At 38.2% G+C, this 24,095-nt stretch overlaps 1 protein-coding gene across 1 annotated transcript in view; it reads left to right on the forward strand.

The window, feature by feature from the left end:
• The window catches only part of MID1 (midline 1), a 157,369-nt gene that overhangs the window by 106,151 nt on the left and 27,123 nt on the right, over nt 1-24,095 (forward strand). The window contains exons 3-5 of the mRNA XM_040582761.1: nt 4,528-4,623; nt 19,820-19,927; nt 22,399-22,547. Of these exons, the coding sequence (XP_040438695.1) occupies nt 4,528-4,623; nt 19,820-19,927; nt 22,399-22,547 (353 nt within the window). The remainder of the gene's footprint in view (nt 1-4,527; nt 4,624-19,819; nt 19,928-22,398; nt 22,548-24,095) is intronic.

Below are 24,095 nucleotides of genomic sequence, written 5' to 3' on the forward strand. Positions count from 1 at the left end.
TTTTTTATGGAGCCTCTGAGAAGATGATCTCAGGGACATTGTTTTCTCTGCTTTGACGTAAGGCAGAAGCACACAACTCAGCATTTTTCTTCTTTAGAAGCCTACATTAATTTATTTTGACAGCATTTCCAACCCATATAGTAGCTTAGGACTATCTGTTTGTGCTACCTTCCTATTTTAGACAAGCAATTCTTTGCGTGAGACTGTTAATTTGGCAAAGGGCATGGGTTCACATTTGGTTTTCATAGACTGATAGATTTAAAGGCCAGAAGAGACAATTATGATCATATAGTTTGACCTCCCACTTCAATCAGGGCACAAGCCTCACGCAATCATTACTGCAACAAAATCATGACTTCAATGTGAGCCAGAGAACAGCTTAAAAAAGGCTTCCAATCCTGACTTGCCTTCCTCTAATTTTTAGCATTAATTTTTTCAACTTCAGACTCCAGTCCCTGGATCATATAATTTTATAGACATGCAGAGTCAAAATGAAACATCATCATCAACTGTCCTTTTCAATTACATGTCTGTGATTTCATCTACTTGGATTTATCCAAAGATTATATTATCTTGTATAGTTGTCAGGCCATCTAAATGGACAGTAAGCATTCTTTTCATTTTATACTGGATGTTTGAAAAACCATTGCAAAACATGCATGGAATGTCAAAACCTTGTGCTAGGTCTGCATTGGTAAGTTAGGAAGCATTCAGCCTGGCTTTTGCTTTTTGAGAGCAGTTTGCATCCACGGAGTTAACATACGTGAAGCCTGTTCACAGAGCAAATGCACAACTGCTGTCCTTTGAAAAATCACCCCCTGCATTTCTAAGATCAATTTTTCATAGACAAATAATGAAAATTGGCAAGTGATGAAAAAGATAAGGATATGCAGATGCAAATGTTTAAGAAACTATGACTTACCTAGAACAGTTCAAAAAATACAATTATTATTTGGTTCACTAAGAGCATAGCAGTAGAAGGTTAGGTGGGAGGAAGGAAGATGCTTTGAATCAGTTTATTCTGCCACTCATTTTCACATATACTCATCATTTATGAAAACACACTTTCTCCAGACTTAAAACATGGCTACAATTCACTATTGCAGGAATTCTGGTCTACAGCACTGGCTCAATTTTTCAAGATGGTCAGAGCTCCAAATCTGGCATTGAATTTTTTATACAACCTGAGAATTTTCAGACGTGTATGTGAAATGAGTTTGCAACATTTTGGAAAGTCTGTGAGCAAACATGCTTCCGAAATTTAAATGTCTTTCAGGTCCTTTCTGGCGCCCCTTATGCTGACTAACAAAAGAGGGCAGGGCTTGAACTCTGCTGCTGGTACCTACTATCATGTGGTACCCAAAGTGGTACCATGGTCCATATGGGAATAGAATAGGGGAAAGAACTAGAGGAAGATACTGCCAAGAGAAAATGCAGATAAACATACTGCAAGAATTGGTCGAGTTTTATGAGCTTTAAAACTTTCAAGTCAGGCCAGTTTTAAAAGCTGCCATTCAGTAATTGCCTGGTGAAACTAGAAAGTTTGACATTAATTGCAGAAAGCAGCTGCCAGGTTCTTGTAATCTTGTAAAGCATTAATATAGACTGATGTTCTTCAACAAAAGTTTAACAAAATTCTCATAATTCTTGACTTAAAAAGACCCTGCTCTCTTGCATACCAAACTGCATGGAAACAAAATTCCAGGCTTTCCAATGTGAAAATGGCACAGTTCAAAGAACTAGGCACAGGAATGCATTAATTCCAATTTTTGTAAAGAAACTCACTCGTTTAGTAGTTAGCCTCCATTTTCACAGTTGGGAAATGCAGAGGACATCAAGAGACCTGTGTGAAACCATAATAATACATATAGGTTTATATTTATGTTCATTAGATAGGAAGCATTCTAAAATTTTGTGCTTTACCCAGAATTTGAAAATATCCTGGATATAATAGTCTATAACTAATCTATGAGTAAATAAATTTATGTTTCAAAGAAGAATACTTACTCTTCATGTATTAATGGCCTTAGTTAAAGACATTTTCAGCTTATTTTAAATCACTGCAGTGTTCCATAACAACTTTGAGAACATTTTTTCTTCATAATATATAAAGGTCCCAGCTGTTAGTATTTGTTATATTCAGTAATACATTTTAAATTAGGCAGCCTCAATCAAGAGTACACATTTTTCATTTTAAACCTTTTAGTATAAAATATTAGAACATGTACAGAATGGTTCTATGAGCAATAAGAAAGTATATAAAGAGGTTTTACACATTTGGATCCCCTTAACAAACTGGTTTTTAGGGACAAAAGTTATCTGATACTGTAACTATATATGGTATTTTGACTTTGCATGTGAGTCTCAGCTCTACAAAGGGACATCTAACAGCACAGCAAACATGCCTTTGCAATTAAATGATTGTTCACAGTACGGCTTATGGAAATATAAGATACAGCTCAAACTGTTCAGTAAAGAATGCCCGTTCTTGTTACTCTTTGTTTTAGTGGGCCATAAAATAAATGCAGTGTAGAAGGTATTTTTACAGCCAGAACTTGTGATACACGATATGCATGGCTGTGCTGGGAAGAAAATGCCAAAATTATGTACTTCAAACACCCATCACACTTCTCAGAAGAGTTATATACTTAAAACCATCAAAATCCTGTGCTATCTTTAATGGAACAGGACTGACTGCTCCTCCGGTGTTTACAACATCAGCCCTGGTAAATGCCAAAGTGTGTATGGTTCAGCAATGAAATACTGCCGGCTTCATTTGTTTGTGGCCATATGCAAGAAGGAGTAAAGAAGACTGCACAGCTGCAGGAAGGGAGGGCAAGGAACTGTGTTTTAAAACAGCGTGAAATAGGCAGTGAGTAACAGCACCAGAAAACACTCGCTCTCACACACACTCACACACATTAAAATCATGCATGGAGGTGTAAAGGGCGGGGGTGGGGGGTGGGGTGGATGGGAGAAGTCGGGTGAGTTAATGGTAGCTGAAGGGACTTAAGCAATGAATAGATAGATTGGGGGAAAAGTAGTAGTGTGAAGAAAAGAAGTCCATTAATAAAAGATGAGGAGGGATGAAATTAATGAGAGCTCTGCAGAGACACTGCTGCCCTTGTAGGCAGAGAAGCACAGGGCCCAGTTCTGGTATTCTCATTCAGTACTTCCCAGATACTGGGGACTCATCGGGGGACAAAGCACCATTAAAAGGCAGGGACTGTCAGCCTGCCAGGAATACTAAGTAAGGGACTAGTCTCACACACTTACATAGGTGAATAACTATGAGAAACTTTGTGATGCCAACAGTCCTCAGGTTTTCCAAAATGACATGTGTGCCCCTGAAATTACTAAAATAAATATTTACAGTCAGGACTCTTTTTAATGGCTTGCTTCTTTTTCTTCTTCTTCTTTATAATGTGCTTAAGTTATATTTACAGAGCTTTTTTATCTCTGCAGAAACACTGCATTTTTTGCAAAAAAAAAAAAAAAAAGGACCTTTTCATGCCCATGTTCTTCCAGAAGGTGGAATTTCATGTAAAACAGCATCTATCACAGAATGTGTAGTAAAAAGCTAGGAGCTGGTGGTAAGGTGCATAGCAGGATCCTGGTCCCAAGGCAGCCAGACCAGGGAGTGGGTCACAGCTATCACAGACCTCCCCCTCCTCCTCCTCATGTGCTTGGATTTCCTTCCTGTGGATACAGAGGGCAGAAGGGAGGCTAAAACATTTGTTGCTAGATCTTGATCTCATGTGCAGTTGCATAGTGGCCAGGGTGCAGCCTCAGCTCTGGAAGCTGGAAAGCACTCTGATCTCCCATGGTGGCAGATATTCACTGCAGCTGTAATCAGTTGATAAACACAGGCACAAGCCACAAGTTCTCTCTTAAGAACAGTTAGTGAAGACAGTCGGTGAGTAGGCATTTCATTCTTATGTGTAGAAAGGATGATTTTCTTTAGAATTATTTATTTAAAAATAGAACTTCAATGAACTAGGGAATTAAATAAGTTAAATCAATCCCATCCGGCACTGTGAATCCCAAGAAGAAAGTGCTGACCTGTCTACTGGGTCCTTAGAAGTACAGTCCCAAAGAGGCACATACTTGTAGAACTCAGCAGCAGGCTTTTAAATTCAAATGTTAAACTGAGAGCAGGAAATAAGGAGTCAAAAAGTGTTCTCAGCCAAAATAAACCACTTTTTCTGGCAAAATTTTTTTAGCTCCCCTGTTCTCCTCACTCCTTTCCCCCCACCCCCAACTACAACTGATTAATTCATCTAGTTTTTAGTAGGTCCTTAGAAATCCTATTTTTTAGAACTCGCTCTTGAACTTTTCTGCTCTCTTGCCTTGCTGTACTTGATGCATAGACAAAACATCTAATGGAGTATATAAAAATGAAAGTCTCATGTTCATACCTGTGTAATTAAAAAGTTCAGATCCTGAAAATATAGCCATTTTTCAATTGTTCATCTAAACACTACATTCTTCAAAATGCCAATGTGTTCTTTTCTTTCTTTTTGACAGCAAAATTTGGAGAGTAACCTCACCAACCTTATTAAGAGGAATACTGAACTGGAAACTCTTTTGGCGAAACTCATTCAGACCTGTCAACATGTAGAAGTGAGTACTGACCTCCTTTTGAAATACTTGTAAACTTAATTACATTCATTTAGCATTCAGGAACAAAAGTTTAAACAAACAAACAAACAAAAAAACCCAAACAACAAACACAGAACTAAATTAAAGTAGTGGTAAACTGATCTGGAGCTTTTTCACTGATAAATGGTATTCTCAATACAGACGGCCTCCTTTACATTCCTTGCTGTCCCCTTTTAATTACAATGTGTTTGTATGGTCACCACCACTGCTATACTTGGGCATATCACTCGCTATCTGTAACATGTTTATCTTTTTGGGTCCTTTGTGAGGTAGAGTAATATTTACAGGTGGAAAACAAAAGCAAAGAAATAGTAATGCCCAGATCCAAAACAATATTTAGGTTTCTGTCAGCCACTGATTATTTCTTTTTCATCAGAATTAAGTATCTAAATACATATGTGGACTCAAAAGTCATACATTAAATATGTTTATCTTCAGAACAAGAAAAATGCTTACAGGCCTTTGAGTTGCCTCAGTTACATATTCCACTTCAAGTATCACAGAAAATCTTCAGCAAGGAGGGATCTGAATCCATATTTCACTGAAATCCAGGGGATTTTTTGAATGGCCCCATGGGGGATGCTACTCTACTTGCAAATTAAGATAATCACAGACTAATTCAGCCATGGGAGCTGACAAAGGAAGAGATCAGAATCCAAAATAGATTCTTTTTAGCAACACTTTTCTTTTTACTTTTTGCCACAGTTCCTTACGGTACATTCAGATCAACAAAGCCAAAATCACTAAGAACAAAGAGCTTCCATATCATAAAAAAACCTGCAAAAAGACAACATGAGTTTATGCTTTCTGCTAGTAGATGTTATACAAACATCCCCATGGCATCAAAACTTTATCACTAGTGCTTTCCTCATTGTCAGTCTCAGCTGTGAGTCCCAGGTGACACACCGGATACAAAATATTTTTACTTCTCCTTCAGTTAAATTGTGCTAAGAAACACTGGAAGACTAGGAAAAGCTCAGCATCTTGAGGTACGTGTCCTTGTTGACAGATACACTGGATTCCCTGAGATGCACCAACTTCATCATTTGCAGTGCTATCAGTCTTCAAGTGTTCTAAACTCAATTTAAAAGGGCATGGGAAAGTTAATGGGGTAGGAATCAGAGGAGCTGACACAACTTAAATACTGCTGATTTAAAGTGGAACAAGCTTTAGACCTCAATCACAGAGAACAGGTATTTTCAGTTGAACAGCTAATTACTAGTAAGATTAGCAGGGGAAACCTATTTTCCCTGTGAAAAAAATGTTTGGGATTTTGTTTGCATTGCAATGCTACCTGTTGACAAACTTCTGCATAGGACCATTTCACTTCTGAATACATTGCAATTCCTGTAGCAGCCTTGTTTATTCAGAGAAGGGCTTGCTGTATGTTCCTAGCAGACAGGCAACATTAAATAATTAAGCTATGTTGTGTAGAAAAGGTATTCCACTTTGAGTATGGTTATCTATATATGTGAAAGGAAACCAGGTTTCTTCACTAGTGTTAGCTGAGGAATATAAGAGAGGAAGATAGCCTTAACCCAGAGCTTCTGAAACACTGGTAGAATTTAAGATAAAGTTAGCTGTGACATAAACTGCTGTAACACAGCCACCTGCCAGCGCTGCAGAAAGGCATTTGGTTTTCAGACAAGACTCTCTTCATTAGACAAGACTGCTTCTTTTCTGACTTTCTCAGAGTAAAATTCAGTAACCTAATTAAGCCCCAAAGCAACTTTGACTTGTGAATAGATTCAAAATCATGTCTTGAAAATTTGATATCTGCTTAAATACCTTGTTGACTGTGGTAATGGCACGTGCTGCAGAAAAAAGGGGGAAAAAAATCCACCCAAAAAAACCAAAGCAAAGAAATGCAAAACAAAACAAAAAACAAATCAAAACAACAACAAAAAAAACCCCAAGACTGTTCTTCCAAAGAGATCGTTTTACCCATTTTTCTATTCACTCCACCTGTGGAGCCTCGCTGACTTCATGGGCTCAACTAAACCATGAAACTCTACCCATGGTATCAGATACGAGGTGAATGGATTGACTTCTTCATATGGGCAGCGACAGCATCAGGCAGAAGAGCTGTTGTACCAGTTGGAAGGACTGTAGTAGGTAATGAGAGACCGAGACAAGGCACATTTTCTTCCTCTGTATGTAAAAATCAGAGCAAACCCCAAGAAATGAATGGGCTTAGGACAGCATAAGGCTTCTTCGTTGATGACCTATGTCCAAGATGGGATAGATCTGTATAATTTTAAATTGCTCCTCCATCTCCTTTGTGGTTCTGCAATATGTTACCAACTCTGAGGTTTAGTATTACAAAAAATCCAGCTCATTCAACTGGTAACAGATGCATTACTGTCCCTGGAGTCCTGTTTTAGAAAATTTCTCTGTAGACATAAAGAAATAGCAGCAAAGTTGTTAATGAATTCCTACCACGTTTTATTCATCAAATTACTCTAATTAGCATTTAAATTAGCTAAATATTAAGAAATTAGCTTCAGTCAAAACCCTGGACCAAGGCCGCACTGGAAATCAGGCAAGTGGGGATGTGCAAGTAAACTTTAAAGCTATCTCTGTTTCTCAGAGCTCTGTGAAACTTCAGATATTAAGTGAATATCTTCAACATTAGAAAAGCACTGAGGCTTAGATAGATTTTTAAAAAGACAAGATGCTGTCTTTCTTTGTGCTTCTTCAAGAAAAACATTCATCACAAACCAGGGACCTGAATGAAGGAAACGATATATTGTTTGTAAAATTGATTTTGCAAATTTAAGATTGCAAAATACTAGGCGGAAAAAAAGCTCAAGTTTCCAGTGATGGTATTTGTGTTGCCATATGAACTCACTCAAAGGTCAAAACTGAACATGTAGTTAATTTTACAGGACATGTTTCTTTTTTCACTTTTTGATACAATATATTGCAGATAATGATGTAAAGTACATTGAATATAATTTGTAAACATGTAAATACATAGGTGGTACCTTTAAAAACTGCTGTTACATACTTTGATTTTCCTTACCTAATTTTAAATAATTTTAATGATGTTATTATAATGTTGGTTTACATTTTGGGGGGTTTAAAACCAATTGGAGAAAAAAAAAAAAGAAAAGAAAAGAAGCTTTGGGTTTCACACATAATTTGAACTTTGAAAAACAAGGTAGGAAAGTAAATTATTATTCCTTGTGTTAAAGTTACCGAGTATTTATTAAGGGATATATAAACTTTTTGAAAAGTTATGCTAATAAACATCTTTTGGTAGAAATAAACATCAACGAATTTTAAAGGCTTTGTCATGACATAAACAAAAAAAATCAATATTACATGAAAAATAAAAAGGAATGTCTTTTTTGGCTTTTGATATGGAGCAGAAGCTGATGTTTCTGAAAATGAACAACATACAGGCTCTTGTCTTTCAAATAAATGAATCCTCACCAGCCAACCCAAATGTTGTCGCAGAGCTACTGTTTCTCATCAGCCAAATGAGCTGTTAATGGCTTCCCAGCGACCAGCTGAAGCTGCAGATTAATTCTCTACCCATACATCCTTCCCATCAGGCAACTGTAACTTCATCGATAGCAAAGGCCATATCCCAGCCCCTCTGTGTTTTCAAACTAATGTTTATTCCCTTCTGAAAGGGAGTTATTTTCACTTTTTGCTCACATAAGCAGGCAAGGACTGGTTGGGGATGTTGGTTATCTGGAAGCTGGATGCCTTCCAGCCACTGGGAAGGGGAGATCTGGGGCTGCCTTTCATCACAGCAACGGAGACATAAATCTTGCCTATTTTTAGATGGAGTTTATCAATTTATGACAGGATTTATCCCGATGGGGAACTGATCTTGGGAGACTCGTGAAGTCCACTTCCAGTCTTGCATTCCTGTGGGTGGTTCTGGGGGTGCCAGCAGGAAAACTTTCGTGAATAAATCAAGCCACACTTGCATTCTTTACTGCTTTACGTACAGCAAAGATATTACTAAGCATTTTATAATAATTGATAATTTTCACACCTAAATGTCTGATTTCTTGCCTAATATGCAAATTGTGCTAATACTTAGTTTATGATAACAATTTAAAAAAATCCCATTTTTTCAAAGGGAACCCTTTGCAAAAGCAAAGATATTACTAAGCATTTGTAATAATCATAATTTTAAGACCTAAATGTCTGATTTCTTGCCTAATATACAAACTGTGCTAATTCTTAGTTTATGATAACAGTTTTAAAAATCCCATTTTCTCAAAGGGAATCTCACCCTGAAAAGCGAAAGCTTGAGACCATAACACTCCTTTCTGTCCCAAATCTTTGTTTCATTAGGAGCATGCTGGTTTAACTCATCTTTCAGACACATCCTTAACACGTTTTTTGATTTATACTCAGTTTTATGTCTTTCCACTCTCCCTTCCTCTCTAATCCTGTCTGCCATTTCTTGGTTTTGTAGAAACCCCGAAGGCTCTTAATCAGGAAAGTTTTGTTTTCCTTCCTTGGAGATGATGGCAGGTCTACACGCCTTTGGCCAGGCTGCTTCCTGCAGAGCACGGCGGTGCTCAGGGCAGTTCACTGGGCCGGCCCTGGTGAGCCAGCTCCGCTCCTCGCTGCTTAGGGAAGGCAGCTGTGGCTGTCTCCCCAGGGACAGCAGGCTTGGCTGTGTAAAACGATAAACTGAGTCATAGGATAAAATACCGTTTTCTCCACACGCTGAGAAAATGCAATAGAAATGGCTACTAATCTGAAACGTGTTTGTTTGTATTCATGCATTCACAGCATTCATGCATCTCAGAGTATCTGTAGAAAACTTTTTTTAAAGCATTAAAAACAGTCCGGAATAATTTTATCTTTAAATTCTGTGACCGTTCACCCAATAAAAGAGCCCTCTAGCATGTGGCTAAATCAGCATGTAGCTCTTAAAAGCCCATAAAAATGTCTGTGTGTGTCAGGACAGCAGCTACTTAGTTCTGGAGCCATTATAAGGGGAAGATGTTTGAGGGAAAAGGAAGTAATGTAAATATTTATGCTTTGGCATAAATTAACAAGGTCCAGGTACAAGTCCTCTAGCTCAGCTGAGGGAGAAGAGGGTCTAGCCGGATCCAGCCCCACTGTGTGAAACCAGGCTGCAGTAATTTGCTCATAACAAATGCACTATGCAAATAGCTCATGTGAATACCTGAAAATATTTATAGGAGCCTTGACAAATACTCTAAAAATACTGTTGCAAAACTGGGATTGACAGGCCTAGGATATGGCATATATATGCTATATAGGTTAATCCCTGGGTGATAGCATCCCTGTGGCCATACCAACCCATTGTCAGGTCTCCCTCCCTCCCACAGTGTGCTGGAGGGGTGCTGAGATGGCAGTGGCCCAGGTGGCCTTTGGCTGTGTCCCCTACCTGCCCCTGGCACACTGCAGCACTGCCATCCTCCCCTGCATGCCTGCCACGTGCAAGGTGACAGGGGCCGCATCCTGCTTTGCTGGCCTGTGCCTTTTCCAGCTGTACACAGCTCCAAATTCAACTACTTCTCATTTGAATCAGGGAAGGATTTAATGTTCTAAGTGCTTAAGTTCTCCCCTTGGTTTTAGTGTCACAGGTTTCTCTGGCTGACAAAGTGCTATGTCACATTAAATTTGCTTCTTTGTCATAATTTCCAAGGCACATTGCTTCTTTGAATGTGTGAGGCTGCTGCAAATGTCTTTTAGATCGTGACATTTATTGGCATAAGGCACAAATCTGAGCATGAGTCTCTTTTGTCAGTTACTTTTTTCTGAGCAATTTGAGTTTTGTTTCTGTTTTTTTTCCCATCTCTTCTAGGAAATATATGATTAAATGTCTGTTATATAGTCGATACCATGAAGCTTCTCTCATCTGTTAGGCAGAAACATAATCTCAACTCAGCTGGAGGAAAAATTGGAGCAATTATCTGGAGGGGGAGGGGAAAGGAAATAGGTTTTGCTTGTAGACAGCTTTATAACATCTGTATCTCAGTCTTTCTGTTTGTTTTGTTTTGTTTTCAATTCACAAAAAGTCATAGGAAGCAAATTCTGGACACTGCTGCAAAATCATTTTTGGTTGTTTAAAGACGGGAAGGCACTTTCCTCTAACTGTGTAACCCTCAAACTGCTGCATCCTTTGCTTTCTGTTTGTAATGGAAATGCTGTTTCTAGCTCACTTCTAAAGATCTGCTGCAGGCTAAATCTCAGCATAAAGTTTCCAGTCAAAAATTGGTTTTGTGTGTCTCAAAAGGTGGTTTTTATAGCCATGTTATATAATCATCTGCAAAAAAAGTACTATATTGAAAAATCCTTTATTTCACTGGCACAGATACTGAACACTTGAACATTATCAGACACATTTTAAATCAGTGTAACAACCGTAGTGCAAAAGTGGTGAGGAGGAGATGGCAGCACAGGGAAAATCCTGCTGTTGCCTTTTTTTGTGTGGCTGATCAAAAAGAAATGAGCCAAATGGGGAAATTATAAATACTGAAAATTTGCAATTCTGGTAAGACTTCAGCTACAAGATAGCTTCTTCAAATTTTGCAACAAAACATCTCCATCAATTTTTATATAGGATACGTATAGCATTTCTATAACCTGAGGGACAGCAAAATCAAAACTCAACTGTTAGCGTGATTCCTTGAGGAGACTCAAACAATAAAGAGGCTTTGCCTGTGACAACAAAAAACAGTGACTACTCTGTTTCCGCTAAGTGTCATGCTACTCACTCCTTGAGATTTGAGATAATTTCAGTCAAAGCCCAAGTAAATTGAGAAATTCTCATTAGGAGAATTTAAGTGGAAAGCTTGTAAGTCCTGGTGTCTGAACCACAGCAAATGGCCTTTGTAGTCACACAAAAGTGACCACTAGTAGTTTGGAATAAGGAATCTACTTTGTTGGGGTTTTTTTACATAGTAAGAAAGGGGCAAAGGGTTAAATAAGTGTTTGCCATCACTGTGATGTGTGTGGGGCAGATAAATTGGAAAATTAACTCCAGTGAAAGTTGCTTTTTCCTCTGCTACATTATCTTCCTTTTTTGTGAAGTTATTTCTTCAGCAGCTGAATTTATTTGCTATATTTAAGTGCTAGAAGTAACTGACATTTTTTGATTTGTGAAATAGGCAGGAAAATATGACTTGAAGGAAATGGGGAGTTCTTACTCTCGATAAAAGACTAATTAACAAACTTCATGATGTGCGTAAAACCCCAAGAAGGAGTTTACAGCATTTTTTTCCAAAGGCAGTTTCTAATGAGAGAGGATACAAAAGAGACTTTCTTTATTGACATTATTTAGATGAAATATATGGCACGATCTACCTTTGATTTCCAATTACTTTCATTCTACATTTAATTCCACTTTCACAAAAGCTGATTTTGTTCAGGGAAAATCTCAGGTAAACATTAGTCAGAGTCTTAATTTTATATAGCATTAAAGAGAAGAGTAACTTCAGAAATAAAAACTGACAAAACTTGCTGCATGGCATATGGCAATACAGACTATTCATTCAAGGATGGCCCAATTTGCATGCCCAGTAAGCCCTAGCCCAGCAGTCAAATACTGTTGGTCTAAAGAATTATTTAATTGCTTTCACAAATTACTAATTAAATGTAGAATTTAGCATATATATGTATATGTGTGTGTATATATATAACTGCAGCACCTATGCACACATTTTATGTACATATTAGGCACGTGCTGGAATGTGTTATTGCACCTACAACTGGTTTGTAACTTGTGGAAATTGGAGTCATAATTATGATAACAGGCCACACAGATTGTATATAAGCTAATAGTAGTGCTTGCCATTGCCTGTTAAGGTGGCCAGTTCCCATTTGCTCCATCTCTCCCTCCGTCTCACATCCATGCACGTGTACATGCTTACACTCTCTCTAGACTGACATTCCTGCAAGACTTTACCCTTAGACTAGAAAATGGAGTTGAGTTCACTGTTAATCGCCAGTTAACTAGGGCAGCAGGTAATATTTTGTGCCTGGCATCAGATAATATAACTTGTCAGTCAAAATGTTCTTACTTTTTGGAACCGTCTGTCTTTAAGACATTTACCTTTAGGGGAAAAAAAATACTCCTGAGTACCTCCTTTTTCTGCCTAATGTAAATAGCTAAACAGCCATTAGAACAGCAAGGAGACCAAAGCTATTGGTCCTCTAGTGAGGATGTTAAACACTAGGCACTAGGCTAAAGACCCCAGATCCTGGATGAGAGTTTTAAGTACTGAACTGTTGGTTACAAGGGCACTGTCTTCATCTTCATCAAAGGGCAGGCAGTCCTTTGAACTTCAGTGATTATTTAACTGTTTTTGCTTTTCTATCCTAAATGAAACACACCAAGTGGTTTGTTTTCCTGTCAGCAGGAGAAACAAAATAAAACCAATAAATATTATTAAATTCAAAAAGTGTTTTCATTATTTAGGTTCAAAGAAGAGACTACCATAAAGGATAAAAATAATGACTGAAAAGAAATTATTAATATGACCCTTTTACTGCATCTTAAAAAACCACATTGCTCTTAGGTCTTGGTTTCACAGACAAACAGCTTAATCTGATCTTAAATCTCATTGCTGCCAAAAGCCTCCCCACCTCTGCTTCTCTCTCCCCTTTGTGTTTCTCTACCTGCTTCCCACACGCATATCAGCCAGGTGAGCTCAGCCCAGCCATTTCCCCAGGTGGCCGCAGCAGCTTCTGCAGATGGAAGGAAAGTTGGGAATACCTTTTTTCTTTTTGGCAGTGTGATCCCAGAGCAGTTTAACCCAGTTGTGAAACTGTGGTTTGTCTCACAACAAATGTCATTTCTCCAGTGAGCTCTCCTATCTTGAGAAATGTCAGCTATAGTTCCAACATGATGCTACATTTGTGTTTTATAGAAACAGTACTTGGTTCACTGAAGCAAGCCTACTCATGGGCTTTACAGCTGTCAGCACAAGCATCTCTGGAGAATCTCCTTGTGAGAACTTTCTCGATCATCTGAGTTTAAGATTTTTAAATGTTTTTAATGGAATTCTTATAAATAGTTTGTTTTCCATGAAACTTCCGTGTTTATTTTGTTTTGTGATTAGATGGTAAATGTAAATGTCACTAGACTACTGATAGGTATCTTGCTGATTAGTTTCTCAACAATGTCCTTCACAGCACAGTGGGACAAAAAAAAGTTAAAATAATATTTTAATAAGTAACATGAGTATTTCAAACTTCTAACAGGGTTTCCTTTTAGTCAAGATGGGGGCAGATAGTCTTATCAGCCTGACCCAAAGCGATTTAGCCATCCTGGCCTAATCGATTCTTCATTCACAAAATTCCTAAGTAGCCAGAGTAAGTTGCTGTATTTTTCACTGACCTTTGTTTAACCTGTGCTGAGACTGCCTCCAAACACAGGTCTCCTGGTTAGAGATAGATGTGGAATGCAAACAAAAACAAAGCCTCTGGCACACTTGAAATGGAAGATGACCGTTCCTTTTTCTCTTGTGCCAATTCAGAATAAAGGAGTTGTAGATGATCCATATAGATGGCAGGTTGATTAATATCACATATTTCCAAAGGCACAGTTTGTCATAATAGATAAAATCAGTTTTACACATAGACTAGATAAAGTCTGAAAAAGCTTTATTTCAAGAGTTGCTTTTCCTCTACAGAAGACTAAATTAAATAACCTGTAATATCAATCACGGATATGAAATGAAAGAAGTTTGAATCTATGGCTCTTACTCCACCTAACCATCCATAAAAAGAAAGGGAAGACGTGTTTTAATAAATTCACATTAATTATTATACTTTGTATTTCCATCTAATAGATAACTGAAAAATGGATGATGTTAAAATATGACTTCAATGTATTATGACTCTGTGAAGAAAAGTTATTCATTTTACAACATGGAGTAATTAAAAAATAAATAGGCCTCTCTCTTTAGATAAGCATAATTCTTTAATTCATCTAGAGACTCTAATCCAAGAAAATGTGTTCTGCATCTACATGACAATGAAGAAAGTTTTCCTATAGTAAGCAGGTACTAGCTATTATATGTCACCATTTTAGATTCCCCACCTCCCCACCCCACTCCACCCCAGTTTCTGGGTTTCATGTAATAAGGAATTCAAGCTCAAAATCTAAAGTAAAATATGTGGAAATGATGTTGCAGTTGTTAAGTGGAATTATTGTAGTTTGCTCTTCTGAAGTGTTTGTTTATTTGTATGTAGTAATTCTATAACCATCAACTCAAACACATAAAGAAAAGCTGATACCTTTTCTTTCTCTATATGGCCACAACTGCAAGGAAATGATTTTTTGAGGCATTGGGACCATTTTTAATTAGTAAAGCTGAAACTCATGTTCATACCTCGCTTTCCAGAGATCAGACTCTTTCTACAACATACTTTCTTCCATTTTGCATAGCCAGCAGAGCACTAGTGAATAAAAATTACTCTGCGTTTGATGGATTTATCCCAGACAGTATAGTCTTAAAAAAGCAAGCCACCTCTGATTTAGGGTGTCTTATTTTGCTTGTCATTTAGAGATTATTTGCTGATTATATATAACACACACATGTGCATTTCCACTTTTGGACAAAATTACCTTACCCACAAAGAATCTCAGAGGGAGAGTTTTGCTCCTGCAAGTGAAATTCTGACATAAAAAATCCTTTGATTTCGGTATATTAGTTGAGGAAGTTTCCATGGGTATGAATCTAGCCCTCTGACACTCTGTTTGCCTTTGAATTAACCATAGAAGCTCCCCTGTAACCTTGAACCTCTAGCCATGTTGTAGTTCTGTGATTTCCCAAACATCTGCTGGGGACTTTGAAACCACCACATTCATTTTCTTATGACCTAAGCTGCAATTTAACTCAGGTCTCTGAAGATGAAAGCCAAGGAAGCCTCTGCAGAGACTAGAACACTTTCCAAAGCAGTTCTCAGCTTGTGGAGCAGGGAACAGCTGGTCTGCTCCCCCCTTTGGGTTGGGGGGGGGCTTGTTGTTTCCAGCTACCTGTCAGACAACTGAGGAACCCCCATTTTTCTTTTTTTTTTTTACCCTACACCCACTCCCTGAGGCAAAGGCCAGCGATACCTATCCATCCATCTGGAAAACCTGGAAAGAACCCCAAGTTATATTTTTTTTTCCTGTAAACTGTCTGTTTGAGGTCTTTGGATGTTACAGAAATCAAAATAAACTTCCCACAAAAGCAGCAGAACTAGAATCAGTCCTTGCGTGCCTTCTTGTAGTAGAAAATGTCATCATTTTGGCTAAATCATAAGAAGGCATCCTAGTCAGTTTTAAAACTGTTTTGTGGTGTGAAGGAGAAGTTTATAACAATGATACCAACAAAACACAACTCTTTAGGTTCAAAACAGTTCTGGATGTGTAACATTAAGGAATTTGTTGATGCCAAAACTATGTGTATTGATGTCAGTGAGATTTTCTACAGAGAGGTGTCCCTAAGTCCAGCATAAACTCTCAGGCAATAGGTGTCTCAGATTAAAGAGTCGACACTCATCTGGGATGGAGGAAGCCCAGATTTAAGTCTGCTCTCTGCATGATTGAGAGCCTCCCACAACCAAAGCGAGCAACGCAGTCTCCAGACTTTTTAAATGCAGCTCGCAGTCTCTTTTAATGAACTCCTTGGAAACAGGGCTTGTTTTTAATGTGGAAAAATGTAGAACATAAAACCTCAAATATTTTCACCAGACAGAACTCGCATTCCTTGGCCAGCCCCAGCTGGAAGTTATTGTCAAGGTTGTTGTTCATCAAAGGACTCCGGCAGAAGACAGAGCCTTATTCTGGTATTTCTGTAGCACCTGTACAGCGGAGCCCTGCTCCATGCCTGTGGCTCTTTGGTCTGATATATGACTCCTCAGAAGCATGCAAGTAAATAATATTCAATAGTAATCTCACAAATAGTCCCTTTAGGGCCACAGCTAATATGGTGCACTTAAAGTTAGGCATGTGCTCAATTATGAAGTTATTACTGAATCAGAGGCTTTGTAGGCTGAAAATTTGATTAAGGAGTATTTCAACTTGAGAAAAGCCTTCAAATTAATATTTTTTTTCATTCAAAGCTCAGACATATCAAATAATTTTTGGATATTCTTTTTACTTTTAAAAAGCTTGTGCAAGCTATAAAGTTGGAAATGTCTTCAAATGAAGTTTATAAAAGAGTATACTTTTCAGATTTCAAAGAAAAAGAGAAGCCTGCAGTCAGTAAGAAATCTAAGCATTTTTTCCAAGCATTTTGGTTTTCTTAGTCTAGAGTTTTTTAAGTTAAGATTTAATTAATATGTTATTATTCAAACCAACCAGAGTATTAAATGAAACAATATTGACTTTACTTTCCTGTAACTCTATGTTTCATGACAGTTGCCCCAAAGATTAATTAGATCTGCTCAACAAACCAAATCCATGATGTAAGTGGTGATAGAAGTAACACTTTGAGTGGAAGCTACTCAAAAATCCTGTGAAGTGTTACCGTAATTAAGTGCCAAAGTCAGCTCTGGCATGAGCAGACCTCCGTATCACACGGGAGGAGTTGTGCCCATGCGCCGTGGGTGTGATCATTGCCCCGACAGAGGCCATTTGGGATTCCCCACGCTTGTTGGCATGTCAGTCCACTAGTGAGACTGGAGTCAGGGCTGGGGAAACTTGCACTGGGTGGGTTGCTGAAAACAGCTCTGCCAAGTTCCGTGCCAAAGTACAGAGCGTGAAGGGAGGGTGTGATGCAGCCGGGGTGGTAGGATGAGAAGAAGAAGGAGAATAGGAGGGACAACGATGGTTGACTGGTTCTTCTAGGCTCTGTGAGCAGCCAGTGGAGAGACACTGGCACTGCCAGAGGCTTTGGGTGAGCTGCTTCGTGGTCTCTCTCCTCATGGACTGCGGTGAGAAGCCAGGCAGAGCAAACAGCTGGCTAACATAAGGAGATAAATAGGCACCTACAACTGCATAGTGGAGGTACTTTCTACACCCTCACCTATTACATGCAGATCTCCCCAGCACTTTCAGTACCATCTGATCCCTTCCAGAAGCAAATATGTTTTCTCTTTATAAACCTGATATCTTAATTAATAATTAAACATATAAAATATGCAATCAAACTTTAATTTTATGAAGGTTCGAGAAGGATAATCCAAAACTTTAATGAAAGCAGGCCTTTGTAAACAAGTCCCCTCTTTGCCCAGAGGACACAATGTATTTCACGTAAGAAGGTTATTGGCCCTGGTTCAAATTTAGATAAATAAGCATTTGCTTAATCTTAATGAGCTCCATAATGTGCTTACAGGTAAATGCATGTTTAAACACATTGTTGGAAGAAAAAAAAAACCTCAAGTCTGAGACAGATTAAGGGTTCATCAGACTGAAAAATAACCAAGGAGAGAAATATAATTACTTGTCACGTGGAACTGTTCCCTGTTGTTGTTCTCCCCTGGCTCTTACTAGCCTGATGGAAAAGGTGATGTGGCTCTAGGAGCAATTAATTGGCCAGGGCTGAAGGCTACCTTACCCTATCAGCAAAGTACAAATGGAAACATAGCTCCAAAATAACTCCTTTAAATTTTTCTTTATTCTAGGCATGATTAGAACTTTTTCCCTTTTTGTCTGACTGTTTATGCAGTGTAAGTTTATACGTGTAAGCTATACATGCTTCTACTGGTGGGGAAGTACATTTTTCTTGTCACACAGAATGTTGACTTTTCACTGAAAAAGTCAGTCTCCCCCAGAAACAAAACAATTTCAACTGAGAACCAAAACTTTTCTAAGTTTTCTTATTTTTTGACAAAAGCCAACATTTCCCATAGAAAGCTAATATCCTTTGTGAAGGTTTTTTTTGCATTAAAAACAGTTTCACTGGCTCATATATTTATACTGTAGAAAACTACATGAGCACAGCTGTTATTTTTTATCTGATTAATTTCTGAGGCAAAGTGGTAATAATAAAGACAGTCAATTACACATGACTTCATAATGTCACTTAGATCTTTGAGAATTTGAACCTTTCAGGAACCACTATATGGATAATGAAAATAATAAACAATATTTTCAAGTGTTAAATTCAACAGATCAAACATAGGAATCATTGTGAAAGTAATCAAGATGAAGTGGAGAACGTATTGTGCCACTGTATGACTCCATAGTTTGCACCTTGAGTACTTAAGTACAGTTCTGTTCCCACATCAAAAAGGAGATGATAGACCTGGCAAAGTTTCAGAGAAGAAAACCAAGGATGATTGGATGGTGGTGGTACGGCTTTCATACAAGGAAAAACTGAATCACTTCAGGTTCTTCAGTGTAGAAAGGTCACCCTGCTAGAGGACAAAACAGTGATCTATGAAAGCACAAGCAGCGTGGTGATTCTGGATAGGTATCAGTAGTTCACTGTCCTTTCCAGTAAAAGAACTTGGGATCATTAAAGGCAGCTGGAAGGACATAGGTTCAAATCGCTCTAAAGGAGGCAGTTCACTTTACTGTGAGTTAGGCTGTGGTATCCCTTGCTGTAGGGTGGTGGGGATACTTAAAGTGTGCAGGAGCTGAAGGAGAGAATAAATAAATCCACAGAAGGTAATTCTTCTGAGGATAAGTAATGATGTAGAAAAAAATCTGTCTGGTTCAAGAAGACTCTGAGGTCCAAATGGTTGGAGGATGAGAAAATATTCATTGGAATCATCATACATGTTGAGACTTCTTTCTAAGATGCTTTACTAGCAGATGCTGGCACCAGCAGCAGTGAGAGGCAGGATACCACAGTAGATGGAGTGTCTGACCCAGTACTTGTGCTCTTATGTGCAGTAGCATTCACTGCAGCACTAGATACAGCTTGAAATTGTGATGTGTTAAGCACCTCCTGAAAAACCTTCGCTTCTCACTGATATCCCTTATAACTGACATCACTCCGTAGTCACAAGACCAGACTTTTCTCGCTTGAGTTAGAAATACCTGATGAATATCTATTTCTGAGTCCTACCTCCTGCGAACAAGACATTCAGACTTGTTTCAGTATTACATAAAATCCAAGCCAGGGAGAAAAAAAAAGAATGCATAGGTTATATACAGAAAGCAGCAAAAAATGTCAAAACCATCATTTTAGAAACCACAATGTTTAAATTAGAAAAAGGAAAACGAAAATGTCAAAGCAAGTTTTGCTAATCATAATGATTTGCTTTGTAGGTAAATGCATCCCGCCAAGAAACCAAGCTGATGGAAGAATGTGACCAGCTTATTGAAATAATCCAGCAAAGACGACAAATAATTGGAACAAAAATCAAGGAAGGAAAGGTAAAAGCTTTTCTTGTTTAGATCACAGTAGCAGAAACACATTGGAGTTGAATTATTGTTCTTAGTTTCTAGGTACATAATGTTTACTCTTTAACTGCTAAACTAACTAAGTCAAATATAAACTCTACTTGTGTGGGAAAAGCTCAGGGATGGAATAAAGTCACGAGCAGGTTAAATGGTTCATGTGGCTGTCAAGATATTCCAATTAACTTGAAATAAGAAGCCTGTAGGCAAGGGATGACTTAAACATATTTGAAACCACAGGTCCTGTACACTGTGTGACAGAACCTAAATTTCCTCATGCTCTTAACAAAATATAATTCCCTATAAAATGGAAAATCTCGCCTTCTGCATTATTGTTTCAATTCAGTTTCTCTACGCAGTGAGACCAGCTGTGCTTCCAATGAAGTAGAAAACTTTCTATTAATTTGGATTTGTGCAACTTGAGTTGTTTTTAAAAAATCTATTGCTTGCAAAAATATTTTCTAATGTCCATCAGAGCATGGAAGATTTATAATACAATTGACTCTAAATTTATTTGAATATAGCTGATATCAGAATCTATCCCCATTCTTTGTTTTACTTTGTCCAGCCAGAAGTGGTATCAGTGGAGGTCCAGTAAAGATCTGGAGTGCTTTGCCTCGTATGTTGTATATGTTGAAAGATTTCAGGGGGTCAAAATTTCCTGTGAAAAGCCACACGGAAGTCTGCTCAATGTAATTTATTTCCAGAGGGCCTGTGGCTAAGAGTCTTTCTGGAAGGCAGGGCACGGCAAATTTGTCTATAGGACCATAGTTATGGCTGCAGAGCTGGAAACATTCAGGTGCAAAGTTCTAGCTAAGTTTGCAAGGCTGCAGATTTAGACACTTAAGTCTGACAATATGGTGCAGCTCCATCCTTAATCTCACCTATCACTCAAAACCGATAAAATCCCACAGCACGTAGCAGGAAAAAGATAAATATCAAATAAGATCATTTCAGTACAGACTTCGTTCCTGCCATGGGGGGATTGGTGGGAGGTGAGCAAGATGAGACTTTTATTGTCAGTTTTCTTCTTGAAGAAGATATAAAAAAGAATCAAGTGAACAAACCCCCCAATTCACAAATTACACGTCTTATGATTGCTAAAAGCTCACAAGGTAACATTTATTTCTTTTCATTTTTTGTTTTGTAAATTAATAAGTAAACAAAGAGATGAGCTTCTTAATACTACAAGGAACCTTTCCTTGGTTACATACGTCTACCTAATTGTAACCGGTAGATGCACAGTTAGGGAAAACACTATGGCATTAGTTAATCCTAGAAAATTATTAGATCATTAGTATTATCAAAATCTTTATGCTTTCCCAGCCATTTTTCTTCCTTTATTGTTTCTATCTTTAGAATAAATACTAATGTTATGAGACACTAATCATTTGGCCAGTATTTTCTTTTTGAAATTTTTCCAAAAGATTTATTTTCCTAGCGGTTTCTGTTGTCAGGTAGGTGCACTAAGATCACTTTATCTCTGCTTAGGATGCAATTATGTCTGAAATTTAACTAAGCAACTTCTTAGCTTGTGTCTTAATTGCTGAGATTGGGAATGTTATCTTGATTATAAATTTGGATATTTCTGCCAATCCACTTGGCTATTCGTTTCCGCATTTTGCATGTAACTTGGTCTTACAGCCTTTCTAAACTCCAGAATTATTTCATTTCCTTCCTATTTCTTACTCCTGTTCAGACTATGATCCTGTTGTGATAACAATGGGAAGTACTCCCAGACCTTTCAGGAACTAGAAGTTTTGTTAGCCAACATTGTCTTGAAATGGACGATTAGCTGTGCCCCTCCCTAACCTTTCAGCTAACGATGACAGTCACATCTACTGTGTTTATCTCCAGCACATATGTTTGCAGCAATAATAATCAGCTCTCCAGCACTACTGTGCTTTTGTCGTTAAAAATATCTGACAAGAAAACATTATCTGACTAAAAGCACGTAATGAAAAGGGCATGCATGTATTGTTAGTAGAACTGAACAGTCTTTTTCTGCTGTTTTATTTTCAGATGATTTTCTATGAAACTCACCTCAGTAACAGGAAAAAACGTGGTTTATAAGATGCCTTTAACACAGATCTCATCACTTCAGAGAAACAGTTATCTAAATAGCCCTTAGTTATCATGTAAGCAGAAAGTACCAGGAAATGACGGGTTTTCTGTTGGAAAATAGGCCAGCTGTGCTTGTTTTGGCTCTCCTCTGTTGTTTCCCATGTGGAAAATATTGAGGCAGAAAGGCTGTGCCTGTCCTCTTGTTAAAAATGTTACGTGGCTAGATGGATGCTCACCATCAAGCTAGTGTGAAAGAAGCTCTTGTCAGTGAAGCCATTCATCTTAACTCCCCCTTTGCATTTCCAGCCTTACCTCGGAAGCGCAAATGCCCTCATTATTTCTGACCTTAGAGATGTGACTGCTTTCTTATGTTTCCACTCAAGGTGGTGAGGTTGAGAAAACTGGCTCAGCAGATTGCAAACTGCAAACAGTGCATTGAGCGCTCAACGTCCCTCATCTCTCAGGCTGAACAGTCGCTGAAGGAGAATGATCACGCTCGCTTCCTGCAAACTGCTAAAAATATCACTGAAAGGTAAAGAATAAGTCCCTCTCAATAAACAGAAAAACCTCAGTTTACAGCAGACAGGTTGTCATAGTTGCCATAATGTCTTGTCCTACCACAGATGTGGTCAGAGGTGGGGGGTTAATTAACATATTCCCCCAAAACGCTACTTTGTGCTGTACCAGAGGGGGAAGGACCTTACTGTAATGCTAAATCAAAACATCCCTTTGAAAACAGGAGCAGTTGAAAAACGGTGCGAAATAAGAGTTAGAACAGCAATGTCATGTAAAAATGAAGGGGGCAGTATGGCTGCCAAGCAGATATCTGGTGCTAAACACACTAAAAAATCAAGGTTTTGGAGGATGAAATTCCTACTCCATGACAAATTAAGAGATTGAAGAAGAAATCAGGCAGTGAGTACATTCCGTAGAAGTTTGGAATTATCTTAATGGATTCATAGTCTTCACAAAATAGCAAGTGGCAAGGTAATGAATTGCATAACTTCTGGAACCTGCAACAGGCATCTCTGAAGTAGCCCACTGGCATAGTTGAGGATTCAACAGCCTGGGTGTCTGGAAGTTATGGCAGCTGCTGTGTTGGGTCCCTGGGTGCAGGGAATGTCTACTGCTTCTAGGATCCTAGATCCTCCTCAGTGTGCTAGATACATCAAGGATCCAAATACAAGTGAAAGCAAGCCTTCCCAGGAAACAGTGCTATTAGAAAATTTGGTCTCATTCTCAGTGCAAAACTGTAACCTTGAAACATCTCTGCTGAATTTCAGCAGTATTTTCTGATGAAAAAATATTCTGTTGGAATTATCAGCTGTTCAGACATCAGTCAGAGAAACAACAAAAAAGGAGAATGTAACTGGACTATGAAGAAGAAAATTATAAAAGGTATGCTGATATATTCAGCTATTTTTTTTAATCTCTGGGTTCATATTGCATCTTCATATTGTCCAGCCAATTCTTACTGAATTTGAAGCATGAAATTCCTTGCTATTTTTTATTTTTTAAGTTTACTGGTTACTCTGGAGTTCTGTATACAGATTCTTTGAATATCAGGCTTCAACAAAGCTACTTAATCAACTTGTAAGTAAGCCAGCAACACTGGGTTGATTGTTGCAGAATTGAAAATCTGTTGAGGAGGGCAAGGGCAAAGGAAGGCAAGGCAAGGATTTACACGTGAGCTGTCAGACCTTGGTTTGTGTTCTGTCACCAAGCTGCATTGTGGCATCCCAGCTGAAGCTGATAGTAAAACTATCACATGAATATCATCAGTAAAAAGCTGTAGGTGAGGGTCTGTCATTTTTTCAGATTTCAGTGGAACAATCAGTAGCACAGAAACCTGTGGAGACACAAAGCTTTTTAACTGACTACAAGAGAATATTCAGAGAAGCTCTGTTTTGAACTTTAAACATGAACAGTTTCATCATAAATACAGTCACAGGAGAGACACTCCGAGAGCAGAAATGGGACCAGCTGACATATGTGCCCAATCAAATCTAATTCTTGGCTATCGCAGATTGCTGTCTGTAATGAGATGGCTGTGAACGCCCTGAAAATTAAAGAATCATTT

This window comes from Falco naumanni, chromosome 2, assembly GCF_017639655.2.
Source record: "Falco naumanni isolate bFalNau1 chromosome 2, bFalNau1.pat, whole genome shotgun sequence".
Taxonomy (NCBI): Eukaryota; Metazoa; Chordata; class Aves; order Falconiformes; family Falconidae; genus Falco; species Falco naumanni.